The sequence below is a fragment of the Aspergillus undulatus genome (assembly GCF_047715775.1).
Source record: "Aspergillus undulatus strain CBS 261.88 unplaced genomic scaffold BDV17scaffold_7, whole genome shotgun sequence".
NCBI classification, from domain to species: domain Eukaryota; kingdom Fungi; phylum Ascomycota; class Eurotiomycetes; order Eurotiales; family Aspergillaceae; genus Aspergillus; species Aspergillus undulatus.
Window position 1 is genome coordinate 127,107 of NW_027396611.1, and position 18,763 is coordinate 145,869.

Genomic DNA, 18,763 nt, shown 5'->3' on the forward strand with positions numbered 1-18,763 from the left:
ATCTAGAATTCTATGTATAAGAGTGATGGAGGTAAGTTGGCTAGAAAAGTCCGTAAAGATACCCAGAGCCCTTCTCATTCTCAGCCACTGAATTCAGTGAATTGATAAACTTTTCGTAAATTATAGTCAATATCAGTGAATAGCCTCAAGTGTGGTAGGACAGTCGGAAGCAATGCATAACATAGACATTACCGGGGATTAAAGTAGGACTAAGACTAATCTAGATCTATACAGTGCATAACCCATTCACTAAAGTCAGTGAATCCAAGAATTCAGGTATCAGGTATCAAATCAAATCCAACGCCGGGGCTAGAACTTTTAATCATGAACATCGTATCTCCTGAGGCCTCCTAGTTAATGGAGACGGCAAGGCTCGGTACTCTGAATAATCTGGCGGAGCCACAGAATCCAGTTCCGGAGGCGCCACGCTGCGCGGGCTGAAGAATTGAGCATCAACATCCTCCTGCGTAATTTCCTCAGATGACCGTCTCGAGGTACCTCCTGCTGGACCCAAAGTCAACTGGACCGGAAGCTTTAGTGAAATCGTCGGGGTGAAGATGTTCATGTTCGGTGTATGATAAGAGATGCAAAGCTCGAGAATGTAGATGCGAGAAATCAGGCACGAGTGAAATGTTGGAAGAAAGGCTCTGCTCTTCGGCAGGGACACCGGCACTGTCAGTGAAGCCGTATAATATGTCTCTCCAGAAAACGAAGCAGACGGCCCCGTAATCGACTCCGCAGAAGACGTCGACTGAAGCGAGTCGCGACGGACGATATCCCCCGTCTGCTTGGTCCACTGCGCAGACGCAACACACATGCTCGATAAAGGCACCGTATCCTGGTAGACACCCCGCCCAGACATATCCAGCGCGGAAACGACCGAGGCCGTCGGGTAGTCGTCCCAAGGGTGCACGGTGTAGTAAGTCGCAACACGCAACTTGCTCCAGACGGTGCCTAGACTAGGCGGTTCCTCATCGTCCACAGGGTCGAAGCGCAGATGAACGGTAGCTGCCGTGTTCACCGACTCGGAAGGGGCTTGCGCATTCGGAGGACTCAGTTGCAACGGTTTGGGCTGGGATGCGGCGGCCACTAGCCGTCCTTGCCGCGGGCGCAGCGTTCCCCGCCGGACATCCTTCTCCTTGCGCACGCGGTAGACAGGGTCGTTGTCCAGAACTGTCAGGGGCGGCTGCTCTTCGACGGCGGGGACAATGCGAATCTTCTTCCTGGTGGCCCTCAGAGACTTTGCGGAGCCCACGACGGGTTTCTGTAACACTTCGGCCCGGATGTGGTATGTGACACGCGTCATGTCAGGCGACATGTCGTCTAAGACCGACTTGCCGTCGCTGGCGAGCATGGGCTCGCCCATGGAGGGGAGGAGTAAGGTGTGAGAATCTTGGATGTGGGCGTTGGACTTGAAGTGGCTGCAGATGTGCGGAAGAAGGTGCTGGGGCACGACGAAAGTAAAGGGGAACCGGTAGGTGCGTCCGGGCTCGATGACACGAGGCATAGGATAGAGATCATCTTCAATGGGCTGGCGGAGGCGTAAGAATGTTTGTGTTGCTCCTGTGCGGCCTGGCACCGCGCCGCGTTCTACAGAAACCGTTTGAGACCCTGTCAAGGTCAGCACCTATTTTCAATGAAGCTGAATGTAGAAGTGCTTACCCTCTAGCTGGATTTCCAGCTCATCGAAGCTGGTTAGATGGGCGGCGGTGACAGTCACTGTTCCCTCGATGCGGTCTCCGGTAATGTAGTTGTTGATCAGGTTGTCCTTCTCGCCAGCGAGGTCGATCTTGATCTGAGGCCGGGCGAGGGAATACAGCGCATTGGCAGCCCTGGAGCCGCTGGTGAGGATAGAGGCGGCCATTCAGGCTGTCAAATTGGGAAATCGGTTCGCGTCGTGAGGAAGTGTAGAGTAGAAGAAATCCCCGAAGGCATGCGGACAAAGGCAAAAGATATACGGAGCTGTCTAGGGGGCTGCTCGGTGGAATGTTTGTATGAAGCCTGCAGAATTCCCCGGAGGTACAGTCGATGCTGGAGTCTGGATCTGGAGCAGGTCCAGGCAGTTGGGGAGGCTCATCTCTATATAGAGCATCGTGAGTCAGAGAAATGTGTTTGGTGTTTAGTTTAAAGGAACGCTAGTTGGACTGCGTGGATCGGATGCGCCCTTACAATGACAGACTGGAGATGACAAATGGGGCTCTCGCCAAAATGACGCCAGCGATGAGAAATCAACTCAACTCGTATACGCATGCGAGGAATGTGTTTGTCAATGCTGTGGTGGCTTCGTATTCTGCTGCCTCCTTACTAATTGTCCTTCTTTTCTCTTTCAACGTTGAGATCGCGGCATGGTCGTGGATATTGAACAGCGGTTCTTCTTTACTTCCTGAGCATGGGTCTAGTCTACACCTCCATCTCCTCTCCACAGTCTGGACTCCCCCACGGCAAAGAGTGTCTGCCCTAAGCCTCCAAAGGTAATTCGCAGCCTGCCCTTAAAGGTCAACCGGCGGAGGTGGGCCCGATGACCCAGTTCTCTGGTTCTTATTGCACGCCCTTTACTGCCACTAATTCTGTGGGCCTTTGATTCGCCAGTTCAGTGACAAGAATTTCTACTGCACGCCTTTTGACAACATCCATGTCCAGCCCCGGCTTCTGAGCAAGTCGCATGATGAGACCAAGGGTACCAACGGCATACCAAGAAAATCCCCTCTAACGGCAGGGCTCTTTCTCCGGTTTGTCCTCGGAGTCGCAAATGATTTATTTACATGCTTCTCCCTCGCAAAGCACTCCGGTTACCATGATTTTGCCGGGTGATAGCATTTCGCGACATAGATCCTTTGCGCCCTTGGGAGTTTTCTCCTCCAATAAGCGCATTGCGCCTCCAACTGCTGAACAACGGGCCTGACTCGTGTCCTTCAAGCCGTCAAAACAAGGCAAACGTGGACGACCCGACAGCCATGTGGTTTCAATATCGCCGAGTTCGGACCGTGGACCAATTGTTTGTTCCTTGTCAGTCGCAGAGAGTTTAGGAGTCTAGGCCCGATCATCTGATTCTCGGTGCATGTTCGAGAGATTCAAGCGAAGAGATTTTTCTGCAATCTATGATTGACAACATCTATATTTCAAGATTGCTTGGTCTTGCAGATCTTTTCGTACTCGGGAAGGGCCATCTCACTATCCATTCAGACTCGAAGATTTGCTGCGCCGAAGGACGATTCTCTGGTTTATAAGCAAGCATCGGGCGCAACATGGAAAGGAAGGCCTTTTGTTCGTCTTATTCAACGGGCGGCATTCTTTCTTCCATCCGTGGTCGCTAAATGTGTGTGCGGAAGCGGTCCTCCAATGTTCGAGTCGATTCAAGCTTTCGAGGTTCAAGTGGCAAGTGGCTCCTCATGCTCAGTGAACCTGCCTTGGCGGGCCTCCCAATTTCTCCACCATTCATCCGGTAAAGGGCCCAGTAAGTTGACGTGTTGGGAAGTCATGTTGCCTTCGTTAGTAAAGAGGCCTTCAAATAGCGTCCTCTGGGCCATAATGTACCAGATGATACATGCAAGCGGCCAGATATCGGACAAGAAGGTCAGAGGCGTAGTTGAGTCGAATCGCGCCTGCGGCGGGCGGATCAGAAGAAGTGTATGGGACTGGAATCTATTTTCCTGGACCGGTGAAAATGCTTCGCCGAAGTCTGAAAGAAGGATCTGGGCTTCTGCAAGAGGTATATCTTCACTTGCTTCACCGGACCAGACAGGTAATACGCCATGTTGTGGGACTCCTGGTGGAAGGTCCTTGCCATCATATCAGTTGACTGGTTCGAGTACATGCTCGTCATGTAACTCGTATAGCTCTTCTGCGGAAAGCTGGTCGAATCCATGAGGAAGCTGGAGGAGAATGTTTCCGTAATAAAGGTCGCCGTGGACGTACTGTTGGGAATGGAGATAATGAACCGCAAGAACAAGCTGCGCAGCTATCACCCGAGCCACATCAAGCTGGGAATAGGCTGGCCCAAAATCCATCCTTTGGACCGGAAAGACTCACTCTCGCCGGGCTAGTCACGAAACAGAGGTGCTCGTCATTCGGTCCTTTAATGTTGAATTTGTCTCAGACTGGAGGGGTCATAGCCTTGCCCACGCTTAACAATTGTTGGTGTTTGGACAATCCGAGCTTGGAGTCAATAGCGGGTCGTTTCGAAAGCTTGGACATGACGTCGATTTCAAGGGGGTTTGAATCAGCTGTACAAACTTTGACTGCAACATATTTCTCAGATATCTCGTCTTGGGCCAACCAAGTCGTTGAGTAAGAACCATGGCCGAGTTTATGGGAGTTTATAGACAACCCCGTAGCGGTCGCGGAAGCGATCATCGATAGTAACTGGGTGTTACCCTCCCGCACTGTAGCACTCCATCCTTTCCACAACTTCGATGGGCTCATACCAGATATGAGTCGCATTGCTAGCCGATCCTGATGGCTCGACTGCCTTGAGTGGTGAGTTGCGTTTACCCTGCTGGTGAAACGGAAGCCGGTATGACAGGCCTGCCCGTCTAAAGATGGGATAATGAGGCGCGGGCGTTAATGATGTTCGAAGAAGCGAGGAGCATGGCTTTTTCATATTTCGAAATTACCAGGATCTTGATCTCGAGTTGGGGGCTTAAGCCTTGACCCACGGGGAAGGAGAGAAGTGGAAGCACAAACAAGCTAGTGCTTATCAACGTTATTTATTTGGACGAAGTCACAGCAATTGAGGCGTAGACTCATGTACTGGAGCATCCTGCTGGTGGCGAAGACCACACAATGAATACTAGGAAAAACCACTCTGCATATGCGTCTCTGGCCGATCTGCAAGTCGAGCGATTATCATGCTCTCAACAACAAAAATACTGATGAATGTTTTGAGGCAGAGAGTTGTGTCTCGACGCGAATGAGCAAGTTACTACCATGCTGCCTTGTTGCCTTAATGCCTTCTGATGCCTTGGTGCTTAATACCTTGGTGCCTCGGTGCCTGGATCCACCTGATTTGCCATCGAACTTGTCCTCGGCCAGGCGTAGGTGGAATTGTCTTCCAACAAACCCAATGAATTCCTCCTCTCATAATGAATACGGGTTTTCAAGCCAAAATTTTTTGCAATGACAGTGGCAAACCCAACCAAAACACCTAATTAACCTTTTCCCAAACACTGACCTTCCAAGCAGCTAGCATAGCTCTCTCTCGTATACGAACCGCACACCGATTTCGAGAACCCCAGATTGCAGAGCGCAAGCAGCAACGATGGCGACGCCTCCGTTCTTTGCAGAGGCACCCGGCAAGGATATTGACGCTGTCTCTGCTTCTATCCCCAACGACAACGCCGTCCCTGTCGACCAGATCACGAGCTTCAATGGAGTCTTGAATAAATACGTGCACGTCTCGGAGGCCTCGGCCATGTCCGCCAGTTCGCCATCCCAGGAAACGAAACGCCAACTCGATACGACAGCGGAGACTCAGGTCACGCCGAAACGAAGACGACCTCAAGCCACATCGGCAGCATCAACATCAACATCTCCGGTATCAACACCAACACTTTCCGGCCGCATCACCCGCTCCAAGTCCCGTTCGATAACCGCATCCCCATCCCTCGCATCTACATCCCCTTCACGATCAGCAACGCCTAGCACACCCCGTGGCCGCTCCCGCTCCGCCGGCCGCCGTCAAACATTCTCGCCCTCGTCCCTTCCTACGTCCCTCCTCCGCGACACGATCCCGCCGAACCTAACGCTCCTGCTCGTCGGCGTAAACCCGGGCATCTTAACTGGCACAACGGGCTTCGCCTACGCGCACCCCTCAAACCTCTTCTGGAAACTCCTCCACTGGTCCGGAATAACGACCGCCCGTCACCCGCCCTCAGATACATACAAGCTACCCGAGCTCTACAACATCGGCAACACGAACATCGTCGAGCGTGCAACCCGCGACGCGAGTATGCTCAGTAAAGCGGAGATGGACGCTGGCGTGCCGATTCTCGAGGCAAAGGTTGCTGAGAAGAAGCCTGAGTGTGTTTGCCTTGTGGGGAAGAGTATATGGGAGTCTGTATGGAGGGCGAGAAAAGGACGAGCCATCAAGAAAGAGGAGTTCCGGTATGGGTGGCAGGATGAGGAGGAGAATATGGGGAAGTCTGAGGGGTGGGAGGGGGCAAGGGTGTTTGTGGCTACGACGACGAGTGGCCTTGCGGCGGGTATGTCGATGGCTGAGAAGCAGGCTGTTTGGAATGAGTTGGGTGCTTGGGTTGTTGAGAGGCGTCAGGCCAGCTCTCAGGATCAGAGTCAGGCTGGAACTGAAGCCGAAGCTGAAGCCGAAGCCCAGACCGAACCTCAACCCGAGGCACAAACCGCAGCTCAAGTCCTGAACTAGTTTTGATAAACAGAAGTAGAACTACGAAGATACATAGCATAGCATATCATAGTCTCAACAAGCTCCATCCAAATAGATTGATATCATTCCATTCCTTGTGGTTTGATTGATGCATTTATTGTAATTTATGAAAGTACAAATCCATCCGATTCCGGGCGCGATGAAGGCCTCGAATCCCCGCGAGTGCCGTTACCATCATGCTACCCATCCCTTATCATCATGAAACGCTAGAAGACTCCGCATCCTAATCATTCATTCACATTATCTAATTCCCGTTACCCCGGGGTCCGTTGCTGATGTTGGTCTCGCCGTTACGTTCGCGTTGCTGCAGCCAAACGTTAGCATTCGATCTAAGACTTGGTAGCAAAAAAGAGGGACTTACGTTGTATCCTTGCAACTCACCCCCCTGCAGAATCTTCTTCACACACTCCTCATCATTGTGCGTGCCGAATTCGTTCTCGAGGGAGGCCTTGCTTGCGCCGTCGAGGACGCCTTGGGATCCGTGCCTTCGAACAAATTAACCATTAGCATCTGCCCCTCATCTACCTTAAGAGGTATACGGTGTGATGATGTATGGGTGAGGGAGGGGGGCATACTTGTGAGTAACGAAAATCTTCCACCCGTTAACGACATCGGCAAGGGCAATCGTCGAGTCGTTCTTCCACTTCTGGAGGATCTCGGGGTCGTCAACGAAGACGATGAAGTCGTCGGACTTGCCCTTGTAGAAGACCTTGCTGGAGGTGTCGTTGGCGCGCATTGTGGTTTGTGGTGGGTATATATTGGGAAAAGGAAGGTTGTATGTAAAGTGTTGTTGTGGCGGGGTTGGAGATGGAGATAGCTTGAGGGGTATATGTAGTAGTCAAGAGGATAAATTGGTGGTTGTAAGGAAATGTGTGAGAGAGGAAGTCGCGTGAGGTATATAAAGAGCTGGCGGAGCTGTTGAGGTGGAAGCTGGCGTGATGAGTCTTGGTGACGTCACTGGAGGGGATCTCTGGGGCAGCAGTCGAGCTTCGGTGAGCTCAGCTTGTTTGACACTCAGAGGGACCAACGATGGAGTATTGGATTTGCAGGGGTCATTTCGCTGGAGATAATTGGGTTGGCTAGATCCACGCTTCCCTTTTACCCCTCCATGGACTCTGCTAGGCAGCTGTTGTAGAGCTTCATGGCATGCGACGGCCATCCGCACCCTCGACGTCATCGGTATCCTCCGAAGGTTCGCGTCGTTGACAGCACAGTTCATGTCATTCTTTCCCCTTTCTGGTCGCCTGCTATACCGCCTGTGGAAACGAAATATGGATTATATGTTACGGAACCGGGTTGTTCTCATCGTCATTTGGCGTTGCTGGGTTTGCTCTCACTCATTACGTCTCGCCAAGCCTAAGAATATTCAGATGTCCCTCCAACTCCACAACGATCATGTATGATTACATACAGAGAAGGCCATGTGAGTAAACATGGCCCTGTAGACTATATCCCCAACTTTGTTCAGATCCTTGCATCATCATACTCCACTAAGTCTCGGACGAGCATTCTTCTTGGACCGTCGCAAAGACAACGAGTTGAATATCGACCAAAGGCCTTTTCGTAAAGATGCTTCTGAGTTATCGGAGCCCCTGTCTGCCTTGAATGCCTTGGCGGCTGGTTGCGAGCTCGAATTACAACTCGGTCTGGGGCTCGTCCTCACTTTCAGCGTCTTGGAACGGCCTATGATCAGAGCGCTGTCTTTGTGTAGCATCCAGCTCTTTTCATGTTCGAGGCTATGGCTGAAATCGGTCGCGTCTCGCCTCTTTCGTTTTTTGAAGGCTTGCATCTTATCCTCGGTCTCGTCAACTCCTTGTACCTCGGTCACATTCTGCAAGGGAGTCGGTAGATTTATGGAGCTTGAGCGTTGGAAGCGTTTTGACCGGAGGCTGAGATGCCTCATGATTGAACCGGGTCCGAAGAAAAGCTCGCCTGGTGCCAGAAACATACCAGGGTATGGAAGTGCATCGCGAGTGTAAATGGGGAAAATAGTTCGCTCAAGGCGGATTCGATCCTGTCTCCTTGCCGTAATAGTGAATGGCTGCGGGACAGGGGGAGGGACCTTGGGTCGGTCTAGCTCGCCGCCAACCTGCTGTGTTTGGCCGTGCTTGTGCGGGCAATACGTCTTCCGAATGATTATAGGTTGCAAGTCGGAGCGGACGCGTTGCGTGGTTCCTAGGGTCTGTAAAGAAGGTCTGCGTGATAATTGAGGCGCGATGTCGGAAACCTCTTCCTCTGGAACAAGGTCCAGAATCAGGAATGAGCTCCCTCTTAACTCGGAAGAGACTGCATTTGGCGCGTCGACTGAAGCGGCCGCCGATTTGAGGATACCGGTTTTCCATTGCTTCTCCTCTGCTGCAGACGAGGCGCTGAGAACAAGCTCAAATTTCTCGTCCTCAAGTTGGAATAGTAACTTCCACGAGAACTCACAAAAGTAATCATACCCTGTCAACGCGTAAGTAGCTACCAAGTAATTTGTTAGGGCACTGTGTACCTTTTCCGTTGGTCAAACCATCTATTCTCACATCAGAGATATATAAACAAGCGAGGGGCCGTAGTCTCCGGTAGTCATCATTCATTTTGGCGATGAAGAAGTGATGTTTGAATAGGACGCACACCATGAAAGCTCCCTTTACTTGTCTGGGCTGTGTCGATGCTCGATATGTCACGAACAAGACGCCGCAAAGGGTCATCGGTCCCAGTTGTTTATAGATATCGTTAAAAGTAACCTAGCAGTAACCGTCAGTCATAGTCGTCGACAAGAGGTAGCAGACTTGCCGATTTAAGATCGAGCATATCCTGAAGCAGAAATGTCTTCTCAACAAGGTCTCTGTTCATGGTATTCGTGGTTGCTTCATTGATTTCGGCGAGCACTTCACGGACGCTCTCCAAGACCTCTCCTATTTCGTCATGTGCAGACGGGTCGTCTTGGATATGAGTCCATCTCAGCAATTCCTGAAGTAGAAGCGGATACTTGCATACACGCTGGGCGGGCTAAAGATTTGTTAGAGCGACAGACTGGTAAGACATAGACTGGCCGAACCTTGATAAGAATATCATTCAGGCACAACGATTTGTTGTCGTATAGTGAGCGTGTCTCCATGGATGCGGCTGATTTCGTCAAGGCCTCAATACCTTGTTCAAATCCTTGCCAGTTCCGTACTGACCGACGTAAAAGCGCAGTATCCTCATGTAAAAGATCATAGTTCTCACAAAACTCTTTGTAGTTGATGAAAGAATATGACTGCAGAAATTGTTAAGTCAGGGGTGTAGTATCAATCTTCCAGCGACATACCAAGTTCCGTATTTCTCGAGCAACCAGCAAGGCTTCATTTGCTTCAGAAGCTAGTTCCTTCAGGCGACGACTAGTTGACGTCTTTTGATTCTGTATTCGCAGGGATCGACTCTGGAATGCTTTAATGCTCAAGTCAACGGCGTGTGGACGCTTCTGCTCTGTATTGTTCATCATCCGTTCGACTTGAGCCCGTGAAAGGTTAGACGTTGGGACCAGGATCCTAATCTGTCTCAGAAAGCTCTCGTGACTTTCGCGGATTCTCTGGACGTTGTGGTAGATTTCTGGACGTGCCGAGATGATCAGGAGCAACTGTAGATGCAAGAACACGTTAGCTGACGGCAACTGAAGCTGAGGAGGTCTGGTAAATACGTTTGCAAGAGCCTTCAAGTCAAAGATGTAGTCGGATTCCGTGGTAATAATCTCCTGAAGGACCTGCCGTCGCTTGCAAGCGCGGTTCTGAGCCTCTTGGTCGATAGAAGTACTCAAAGAGAGCTCCATTGAGTTTCGAAAGTCGGATTTGCTTCGATTAATGCTACTTTGCGTAGTTCTCCTTGATCTTATGACGCTTTGGCTCGCAATGCTCATGGTCGCTGTCTTGATTGTGCCAAGGTGTGAGGATCTCCCAGAGAGCTTCTCCCATTGCTGCTCCAACGACCCAGGACACGGAGACGGTGTTCCTTTATTGTCATTGCCTCGGGAGATGAAATGCCAGTCTTCAACAAGCGGTTGCTGCTCATAAGCCCTCTTGGGTCGCAGGCTGTTCACCCATCGTTTGAAGGGCGAGGGTATGGGGACTCGGTCAGAAGTAGAGGCTCGGTCGAGAGAGGTTTTGGCGCTTAAACAATCTGGAAATTGAAACTTTTCGTCGTCAAGTTCGGGCGAGGGGATAGAAATAATGGCAGGCTCGATCACCTCCTTGGACTCTTCGACAGTAACGAGCGAATCGATCGATGACTCCATGCTATGCTGAAACACTGATTGTTCGCTCAGTGCAGTCAACGTCACCTGCTTGAAGGTATGAGAATTCCCCAAAGTGTTGCCCACATGTTGGATGGAAGTCACGACCGAGCCTCTTAGCATATGGATCAGGAAGGTGGAAGGGTACCTAGGTAAGCACTCCCAGTTGCCACGCGCAACTTTGGAACGCTTCATATACTGACCACAAGACTGGAGCAGTTGCCAGAGTGCATTGCGGTTGCAGAGACGCCAGAAGTTGAATGCCAAACAACCAATGCGTCATTCATTTTCGCAGTCGCTTTCTTACCTCCTCTCACTAGAGTACGTGGACGCACTCCGTGGCTCTCGACCTCGATCGGCCATGTATGAATGCCGTCCGAGAGAGCCTGGGAGTGTTGATCATACCCAATTGGCATTTTTGCAGTCAAGATTGGGTGAAGAAGCGAGTGAGATGTGAGATAAAGCCGATGTCGAGCCAGATCTGTAGTTGTCAAGACCAAAAAGGGTCAGCCTTTCCTGCCACGGGGGCCATGTATCACATTCGTTTACTAGCAGTTCCGGAACGTCGGAAACGACCAGACCCTTTACTACTGCCTTTGGCAAGGGCTTTTTACTTTGCGTGATACCATATTTACTGCTTTTGGGATAGCATTTCCCTTCTGGGAATCGCCCAGGCTATCCATGAGCCGAAGGTGCATGCAGTAGTTAGGCAATGCTGGCAGCTGCTAGAAAGTGAGTTCCCATGAACCAACTTGCTTCTCACTTTAAAGCTCTTCTTCCCCCCTCACTGGCCACCGGCACTGCAACATTCCAGGCAGACGGAAGTGCGATTGAACAGGAGCCATTCGATACAAGCTTACTGCTGCGGAGAAGGATCCTCTGACGTGATGGACATGGCTGCAGATACTAACAACCTTTCACTGGATTTCGAATCTGATTATCTCCTCAAGCCACATGGGGAAGGACAACTGCCCACCCGACCGGATTCGCACGGACGTCTATGCTAGATGATCGGCTAGAGGCATCATCATTTCGCGCGTTAGGTTCTATGATAGTAACTGTCATAGGTGACTTTGACGATGCTCGTTGCGAATTACACAAGGGTCGACCGGATGTGAAATGATGTCTCAGATATCAACTGCGTTGCCATAACGGGACTGCCATTGTATATAAACGACATCCGATAAGCCTAGGGTGGATATCCAGAACGTTTGTCGCATCTCCGCATTGTCCTTCGCGTAGAGCAGAGACTTTTGCTATCCTGGCAGCTAGCGGGTTTCTTATGTCTACCATGATTCAAAAACAGGCCCTTGGTGTTCAACAGTGTATTGTCAGGTTCTCTGACTGCACCAGATCGCTTTATGATACCTCCAAATACCCGAGGGTTTAGGGCGCTCTCGACGCGCTCATTGTCATATTTTAGCGGGGAGTCAATCAAATTATACCGCTCATGGGTTTAGCTTTGGCTACGCCTTCTTCCTGGCCATTCCGAGGTTCTAGGCAACATCCGAGCCCATCAATCAGCGAGACGAGTTGCTGCGATCGCGAAAAGAGAGGCCGCACCTCTCTCATTCATTGTTTGACGCGGTGGTGGAACAGAGGTGTCCAAGGTTATTTTGCGATGAGAAAGTATTATCAGTCACGATAGACGCAAGAAGGATGTGGGAGCGGGCCCAGCGGTAGTGCAAAATAGGAGCGGACACGGTGCCAAGCCTCCAGCTCCCCCAGTCTCCAGGTCTGTTCTCGAACTCCGACGAATCTCCCCGCTTGCCACCGATCACCAATTTCTCAAGAACTTCAATCTATCAAGTCACTACCTCACCATGTTCTAGATTTTCTAGAATGGGCATACCCATGGCAGACAATCTCCATGCTCCCACTGTATCCTCCGGATCTACGTCCGGAGGGGTTCCCCGCGATCTCTCGAAACTGTCCATGGGCGACTTGATGAAACACAAAGAAGGAATCGAAGAAGAACTCTCTGCCCTCAGCAGCGTCCTCAGTTCTGTAAGAATCAGTTACATTGAAATATCAGTCCTTATGATCCAGTTGCTGACAACAGCTTCGTCTACTAGCACGGTGTGAACATGAATACTGCGCTGACGACGTTTGACGGCTTCCCCCGTGATGATATCGACGTTGCGCAAAGTAAGGCATTACCCCACAATCAACAACATAGTCGCTGAGACTAGTCTAGTTCGCACCATTCGAGCGCAGATAATCAGGCTCCGTTACGATCATAAACAGGTCATGAGCCAGGTTGAGAAGGGCATTCACTCGCATTTCGCCGGTCTTCAGAGCACCCGAAGTAACGAAACTTCTACAAGCAACATAATTGGCTCTGCAGCTCGACCTTCTGGACCTACCTCATCGACCGCTGCGACGGGTGTTTTGACACCATTCGCGAAGGTAAACAGTGTCATGTCTGGGAGCCCTGCTGGGCAGGCCGGACTACAGGCTGGAGATACAATCAGGAGCTTTGGGTCGGTTAACTGGTTGAATCATGAGCGCCTTTCCAAGGTGGCCGAGGTGGTTCAGCAGAACGAAGGAGTAAGTTGCCGTTCGCCTTGTTGTGTCGCTCTCGCCTAGTGGGCCTGTACAAGCATGAGCCGAGCTGACCAATCTCTCTCAGCGTACCATTATTGTCAAGATATCTAGGAACGGAGCGACGCCCGCAAACCCTGCCAATTTGGATTTGGAACTCGTGCCACGCCGTGATTGGGGCGGTCGCGGGTTATTGGGCTGCCATCTTCTACCTCTTTAGCGGCCACCTTTTGTTTTTTGATCAGGGCCTATCGCATCAAATTGCGCTTTTGTTATCTCCATATCCAGGTGTATAGTGTTTAACCAAGAATGAGGGAAGAATGGGACATTCAGACAGGAATGTGACGATTGACGATGGGTTTTGTTACTACGAGAAGGCATGGACGGCGTTACTCATTTACGGGTCATTGGATTTGATTTCAGCGTCAGAGGAATACCGGTAGCTTATCATGTACGGAATAGTTGACTGAAGAGTGCAAATGAAAGAATTTCTGAGAGAAGAGTCTGAAAGAATCATTGATAGTAAACCCGCGGGGCTAGTTGCCTGAGGCTGCATCACGTGACCGCAAAGGCAGTGACCGACTGGCGGGCAAAAATTCCATCACCAAAACTTATCGCTCACCTTCTTCGACCCTCTTGTTTTCTCCCTCATCCTTGATTCCCCACCCCTTCTTCTATCCCCCATCGTCTGTCGCGCCCACGACTTTCGACTTTTTCGACAGTTCCTGTCTCGCGTCAGGTCCTCTCAACAACTCTTCGGTTCCTTCGTTTCATTTCACATAGATCACAATGGCTGAGCAGCAAGTCCCTACCTTCAAGCTCGTCCTCGTCGGCGACGGTGGTACTGGAAAGGCAAGTTTTATCCAATATCCGCGGATCTCAGGCCCAGCATGGTCACTATTCTATCCTCAACCTCTTCGGTCGTCGACTGCTTTTCTTATTTTCCCTTTTTGATTCTTCACTGCGACCATCAACAATGAGGCACAATCCGGCCCCGCGCCGCCTGCAGATCGTCAACAAGAAGTCAACTAACCTGAAAATTTCTCTCTACAGACCACCTTCGTCAAGCGTCACCTTACTGGTGAATTCGAGAAGAAATACATTGCCACTCTCGGTGTTGAGGTTCACCCTCTCGTCTTCACTACTGTATGCCCCGCTGCAACCCCGCTTCGGCTCTCCGCCGTTTGTTTTGTCGCTCAACTAACGCCTTCTCATTAGAACCTGGGCACAATCCAGTTCGACGTGTGGGACACTGCTGGTCAGGAGAAGTTCGGTGGTCTGCGCGATGGATACTACATCAACGGACAGTGCGGTATCATCATGTTCGATGTTACCTCCCGTATCACCTACAAGAACGTCCCCAACTGGCACCGTAAGTGACCGGCCGCCCTTTACCGAACGCCTTTACTGATCAGAACTACAGGCGACCTCGTCCGTGTTTGCGAGAACATCCCCATCGTTCTCACCGGTAACAAGGTCGACGTCAAGGAGCGTAAGGTGAAGGCCAAGACCATCACCTTCCACCGCAAGAAGAACCTCCAGTACTACGACATCTCCGCCAAATCCAACTACAACTTCGAGAAGCCCTTCCTCTGGCTCGCCAGGAAGCTGGTCGGCAACGCCTCTCTGGTTAGTGGAAACAATCTGCTGCTTGCGAAACACATACTGACAGATCCCTTTGCAGGAATTCGTTGCCGCCCCCGCCCTTGCTCCTCCTGAGGTCCAGGTCGACGCCAACCTCATGGCCGAGTACCAGAAGGAGATGACAGAGGCTGCCGCCCAGCCTCTGCCCGATGAGGAGGACCCTGACCTCTAGATTATCCCAGGTCATTGAGGGCATTGGATTGGATCCCGGGGTCACGCCCGCTTCCGGCTCCAATAGAACGAACATAACTTGGAATTTTTACGCACGCAAAGTCTCGAATCACGATACAACGATCAGCGGTCGGAGGAAATGGGTCTGTGGACGGCTAGCATGATATTTGCTTTGATTTTCCTTTTTTACCCTCCATTCGATATTCACCACTAGTAGTCTAGACTCCCTTATCTCTACTTCTACACCTCACGTTCATATGAGAAAAAATCGCAGCTACGTTATGCAATATGTGTCAGGAAGAAAAATTCCCACCCTCTTATTTTCTATTTTCTCTTATCGTTCTGTGTTCTGCACGAACAACCAGAGTGCACGTGACCACAACAACGGTTCGCCGCAGCATCGGAAGTTTAGCGAGAAATGACGTCAGCCGTACCGTTGGGCGACAATCACCTGTATTAGCATACAGATTACGTTGTCTGATGAGGCATGATAAGATTGCATTATTAATGTAGACAAGCTTGCAAGGTGCCTAGACACGTAGCCTGTTAGGCAGAAGTGAGTGAGAGGGCCCTGGCCACTTTCAGTGAACGCTATAGAATCTTCAGGACCTTCAGAACGACCATCCCGAAGTCTCCCACGACGGACAGATTGATCTACCACCTGAGGAGTACCTATAACTGCTGAAAGCACTAGAGTGCGACCAATTACTTCAGGAATACGTCAGCGACAAAGTGAGGTACGTCTCCTGCTATAAATCCCCTTAGCGCTTCATCGCTAACAGACACAGGTGGGACTATGACCCAAAAGCAGGGCTCCTCCATGTTCGCATGCCGACTCCGGTGCACGATTTTTTCGCCAGCTCTGTTGCGTTTAAGATATGTAAACAACTCCAGTATATCGCAAATGGAGGTTCATCTCATATATACTTAAAAGGAAGGCGATTCCGAAGAAGAGGTGGCAGATTCAAAGGTTTTTCTACAAGGTCAACCGGACGCGCAATTTCAGTGCTGTGGCACAGCTTATCCCAGTGTAGTGCTGGAGGTCTCCTATGCGCAAAGTGGAAAGAATCTGTAGAAGCTAGCTCAGGATTATAGTTTATACTCCAACGGCGATTTCAAGGTAGTAATTGGCATCATATCAATTACCGCGAAACAAATGGTGAAACAGACAGCGGAACAAACGAGTCAACCGTGTCACTATGGCGCCCCTCTTGCAACCCTGTAAAAGGGAACTCGATATATTGGATGTGCAGCAAGAAATCGACTCACAGGTAAGGGTCCCTTTGTTGAACGGTGGGAAGGAGGGCTAGATTATAAAGCCATTTCGAGCTCAGGATGGATTCTACGTGAACCAAACACAGCGTATACGCTCGTTCCCATCGGATATGGTATTGATATACCGTCCGGTTTTGTCAATAGCCCCGTCTTGGATGACGGTCCAGGAGTCCGTGTTGGAAGGCGGGTGTTGCTAAAAATTTACTAATATTTCGTCTATGTAAGAAATGCTCCTACCAGGATCTGAGATAACTGGTAGTATTAAGATATTATAAATCTTAAGAAGCTCACCTGATAGGGTAGCCTTACTAGTAAATAGATTGCCTTGAAATTCGGTCACTAATACTGGCATGTTTAAAGCTAAAAGGCTGGAATCAGCCTCGTGTCCAGTGTAATACCGCTCACGGCTGGAAATACCTGTCAAGATTCTATTACCCGTGGGAAGACAAGTCTGCGGAGAGTCTAGCAGAAGTGCGTGGTTGCTTTTAGGTAATATAAAGCATAGAAGTATTAGTATCTGTCCCTGTAGATCTAACAAGTAGCACCAAGTAGGCATCGTGCCTTTGACTCCTCCCAGAAGATAATAGGTGGGCTGAGTTATCATGGACCAGAAAATTAGATACATGTGTATGCTCGCAGTTGTTATAGTAGTAGTATACTTTCAGTTACTTATCTTAGTACTATCTGGGAGCTATGACCGGGCCTTTCTTCGTTATATTACCTACTAGCTTATTATTGAGCAATAGTTTCTACTTAATTATGTAGTAAATACATCGCGGTGGCTGCTAATCATATTTACTTCTCCTCTCCTACTCAGCCAATGGGAGGAATCCAAGTCAATCCTGCGGTGGTTGTAGGAAGCGGTTCACTGATGTGTCACGAAGTAGTTGTTCCTCCGAGCTAGCTCGAAGCCGTAACGGTTAGAAGAACCGATATGGCTGACTAAAACATGACTCAGCCTGCTGAACGACAAGGAAGATCAATAGGCGTATGACACTTGTAGCTAGGTAGTCCTACGACTCATCATCATCATCAATTCTACGTGTCAGGATCGCTGCGTCGATTCGCCATTCGTTGTTGTATAAAGTCGTCTGCAAGTACCAAATAACCCTGCCAGTAAGTGACTAAAAGGAGGGTAGAGCTTCTTGAGATACGCTAGAGAAAGCACAAAGGTAACGAGAAAAATAACCAACAGGAGCATCGTGAGACAATAGACGGCACACCAAACTTGTGAAGTAGAGCGATTAACGACGAAATTGCCTATCTCTTTTCTGATATGGTCTTGAGTTGCGACACGCTTGATCATATATTCTTGTTGGATGCAGAGGAAATCTGGCTTACGGTCCATGTGAGGGGACGTCAAGGACAAATATTTGCTTTTTCTTCACCCCCGGGCTTCTCAACCCTTGATCCCTTGGAAAGCTAGCTGGGATGAGGCTCCGGCAGCTTGATTAGTTAACTCGCTTTATCCTGGTTGCCCTGCAGCCCTTGAGCCTTTATTGGCTGCTGGGTCAGCTCCTTTCTTTCTCGGACATGCGTGTGGCGGCATGATACCTGAACGGCTCCGTGGATTGAAATACTCCGTACACAACCTTAGTGGTGAGGTCGCCGAGCAGCTCCGCGTCACGTGTGATGAATAAGGTCGCCGCTGAGACGGCAAGCCAATCAGAACGTCGAAATGACCTTTCTGGTGCTTATATTCAAAATCCTAAGCATGGAGAAGAGAAGTATGTACATGGGAACATCGTTTGTGGGAGGCCTTCCGCGAAGCGAAGGCTAACTTGAAAACAGTAGGCGGTGGGGGCGGTAGTTCCGTGCCGATATTTTGAGAGCAAAGCCCAGCAAGCCCTACGCGGCATGACGAGGGTGAGGGCCAAGCAAGCCGAACGTGCTTACGGGACTTTGACGGGCATGATGGACAGAGATATATAAGGACGCTTATTTACCGTGTAACTAGTTCTGTTCTTCGTGTCTTATCTTCAGAGCAAGCAAGATAGCCAACATTGTCAACGTTACTCTACTCTTTGCATCTCACTGTCTCAACTTCTCTCTACTGATTTAAGAATCAACTCTTAGGACTCCCGGGACCTTAAGAAGGACTTAATCTGACAATGAAATGGCAATATTCCTTTAGGATAAGTTCCAGGTGCAAGTATCACGACCATCGCGGGTCGTGAACCCGAACGCGGCGAGCGACGGACAAAGCCGAGTCGACAGGCGCGAGGCGATTAATCAGCGAGACCGACAGAGTCGCGAGTACACTACCTTTCTGGCATCGTGCCGACCACTTGCCTATCCGAGTTCGACTTTCTTCGCGAGGGCCTTCCACACATTCGACTCCAAACCTCTCTGAATCTCTTCACGCTTCGAATTCCGTACATAGAGCGCCAGATAGATCAATATAAGCCTTCTGACTGGCTCGCCGTCTTAATACCTACCTAGATATAGAGATGTCAGTTGTCTTGCAAGGCACGTATAAC

The 18,763-nt window shown here is 50.2% G+C and overlaps 8 protein-coding genes across 8 annotated transcripts; 3 read left to right on the forward strand and 5 right to left on the reverse strand.

The window, feature by feature from the left end:
* Positions 1-244: 244 nt before the first annotated feature.
* Positions 245-2,283, reverse strand: BDV17DRAFT_214276 (arrestin (or S-antigen), N-terminal domain protein). Its single transcript, XM_073755481.1, has 2 exons — positions 1,663-2,283; positions 245-1,611 (listed from the first exon to the last, which is right to left on the reverse strand). The coding sequence occupies exons 1-2, from the start codon at positions 1,862-1,864 to the stop codon at positions 323-325; spliced, it is 1,491 nt and encodes a 496-aa protein (XP_073618879.1). The 5' UTR covers positions 1,865-2,283; the 3' UTR covers positions 245-322.
* An 829-nt stretch (positions 2,284-3,112) lies between these two features.
* On the reverse strand, positions 3,113-4,353 carry BDV17DRAFT_279746 (kinase-like domain-containing protein; the record flags this gene model as incomplete). Its single annotated transcript, XM_073759767.1, has 6 exons — positions 3,113-3,259; positions 3,465-3,779; positions 3,813-3,958; positions 4,017-4,091; positions 4,130-4,155; positions 4,193-4,353. The coding sequence occupies 6 exons, from the start codon at positions 4,351-4,353 to the stop codon at positions 3,113-3,115; spliced, it is 870 nt and encodes a 289-aa protein (XP_073618880.1).
* Positions 4,354-4,723: 370 nt separating this feature from the next.
* BDV17DRAFT_214307 (mismatch-specific DNA-glycosylase) lies at positions 4,724-6,432 on the forward strand. Its single transcript, XM_073755482.1, has one exon. It carries the CDS (start codon positions 5,258-5,260, stop codon positions 6,374-6,376), a length of 1,119 nt encoding a protein of 372 aa, XP_073618881.1. The 5' UTR covers positions 4,724-5,257; the 3' UTR covers positions 6,377-6,432.
* Positions 6,433-6,641: 209 nt separating this feature from the next.
* On the reverse strand, positions 6,642-7,133 carry BDV17DRAFT_288138 (SBDS family protein; the record flags this gene model as incomplete). Its single annotated transcript, XM_073761328.1, has 3 exons — positions 6,642-6,701; positions 6,759-6,882; positions 6,937-7,133. 3 exons carry the CDS (start codon positions 7,131-7,133, stop codon positions 6,642-6,644), a joined length of 381 nt encoding a protein of 126 aa, XP_073618882.1.
* Positions 7,134-7,877: 744 nt separating this feature from the next.
* On the reverse strand, positions 7,878-10,652 carry BDV17DRAFT_279749 (putative Rho guanyl nucleotide exchange factor; the record flags this gene model as incomplete). Its single annotated transcript, XM_073759768.1, has 6 exons — positions 7,878-8,842; positions 8,892-9,126; positions 9,158-9,352; positions 9,441-9,641; positions 9,693-10,001; positions 10,062-10,652. The coding sequence occupies 6 exons, from the start codon at positions 10,650-10,652 to the stop codon at positions 7,878-7,880; spliced, it is 2,496 nt and encodes an 831-aa protein (XP_073618883.1).
* A 1,721-nt stretch (positions 10,653-12,373) lies between these two features.
* Positions 12,374-13,693, forward strand: BDV17DRAFT_254810 (putative 26S proteasome non-ATPase regulatory subunit Nas2). Its single transcript, XM_073756830.1, has 4 exons — positions 12,374-12,656; positions 12,725-12,797; positions 12,847-13,199; positions 13,282-13,693. The coding sequence occupies exons 1-4, from the start codon at positions 12,492-12,494 to the stop codon at positions 13,411-13,413; spliced, it is 723 nt and encodes a 240-aa protein (XP_073618884.1). The 5' UTR covers positions 12,374-12,491; the 3' UTR covers positions 13,414-13,693.
* A 289-nt stretch (positions 13,694-13,982) lies between these two features.
* BDV17DRAFT_279751 (Ran family GTP-binding nuclear protein) lies at positions 13,983-15,009 on the forward strand (the record flags this gene model as incomplete). Its single annotated transcript, XM_073759769.1, has 5 exons — positions 13,983-14,045; positions 14,247-14,339; positions 14,412-14,565; positions 14,617-14,822; positions 14,878-15,009. The coding sequence occupies 5 exons, from the start codon at positions 13,983-13,985 to the stop codon at positions 15,007-15,009; spliced, it is 648 nt and encodes a 215-aa protein (XP_073618885.1).
* Positions 15,010-17,181: 2,172 nt separating this feature from the next.
* BDV17DRAFT_254816 (uncharacterized protein) lies at positions 17,182-17,946 on the reverse strand. Its single transcript, XM_073756831.1, has one exon. It carries the CDS (start codon positions 17,629-17,631, stop codon positions 17,329-17,331), a length of 303 nt encoding a protein of 100 aa, XP_073618886.1. The 5' UTR covers positions 17,632-17,946; the 3' UTR covers positions 17,182-17,328.
* Positions 17,947-18,763: the final 817 nt, after the last annotated feature.

What these genes read in the sequence shown, in the direction of transcription:
- BDV17DRAFT_254816 (XM_073756831.1), bottom strand. Translation starts at nt 17,631, where the DNA reads ATGGACCGTAAGCCAGATTTCCTCTGCATCCAACAAGAATATATGATC.
- BDV17DRAFT_214307 (XM_073755482.1), top strand. Translation starts at nt 5,258, where the DNA reads ATGGCGACGCCTCCGTTCTTTGCAGAGGCACCCGGCAAGGATATTGAC.
- BDV17DRAFT_254810 (XM_073756830.1), top strand. Translation starts at nt 12,492, where the DNA reads ATGGGCATACCCATGGCAGACAATCTCCATGCTCCCACTGTATCCTCC. An exon ending in TGATATCGACGTTGCGCAAA is followed by an intron (nt 12,798 to 12,846) that starts GTAAGGCATTAC and finishes AGACTAGTCTAG; the next exon opens with TTCGCACCATTCGAGCGCAG. An exon ending in TGGTTCAGCAGAACGAAGGA is followed by an intron (nt 13,200 to 13,281) that starts GTAAGTTGCCGT and finishes AATCTCTCTCAG; the next exon opens with CGTACCATTATTGTCAAGAT.
- BDV17DRAFT_214276 (XM_073755481.1), bottom strand. Translation starts at nt 1,864, where the DNA reads ATGGCCGCCTCTATCCTCACCAGCGGCTCCAGGGCTGCCAATGCGCTG. An exon ending in GCTGGAAATCCAGCTAGAGG is followed by an intron (nt 1,612 to 1,662) that starts GTAAGCACTTCT and finishes TGACCTTGACAG; the next exon opens with GGTCTCAAACGGTTTCTGTA.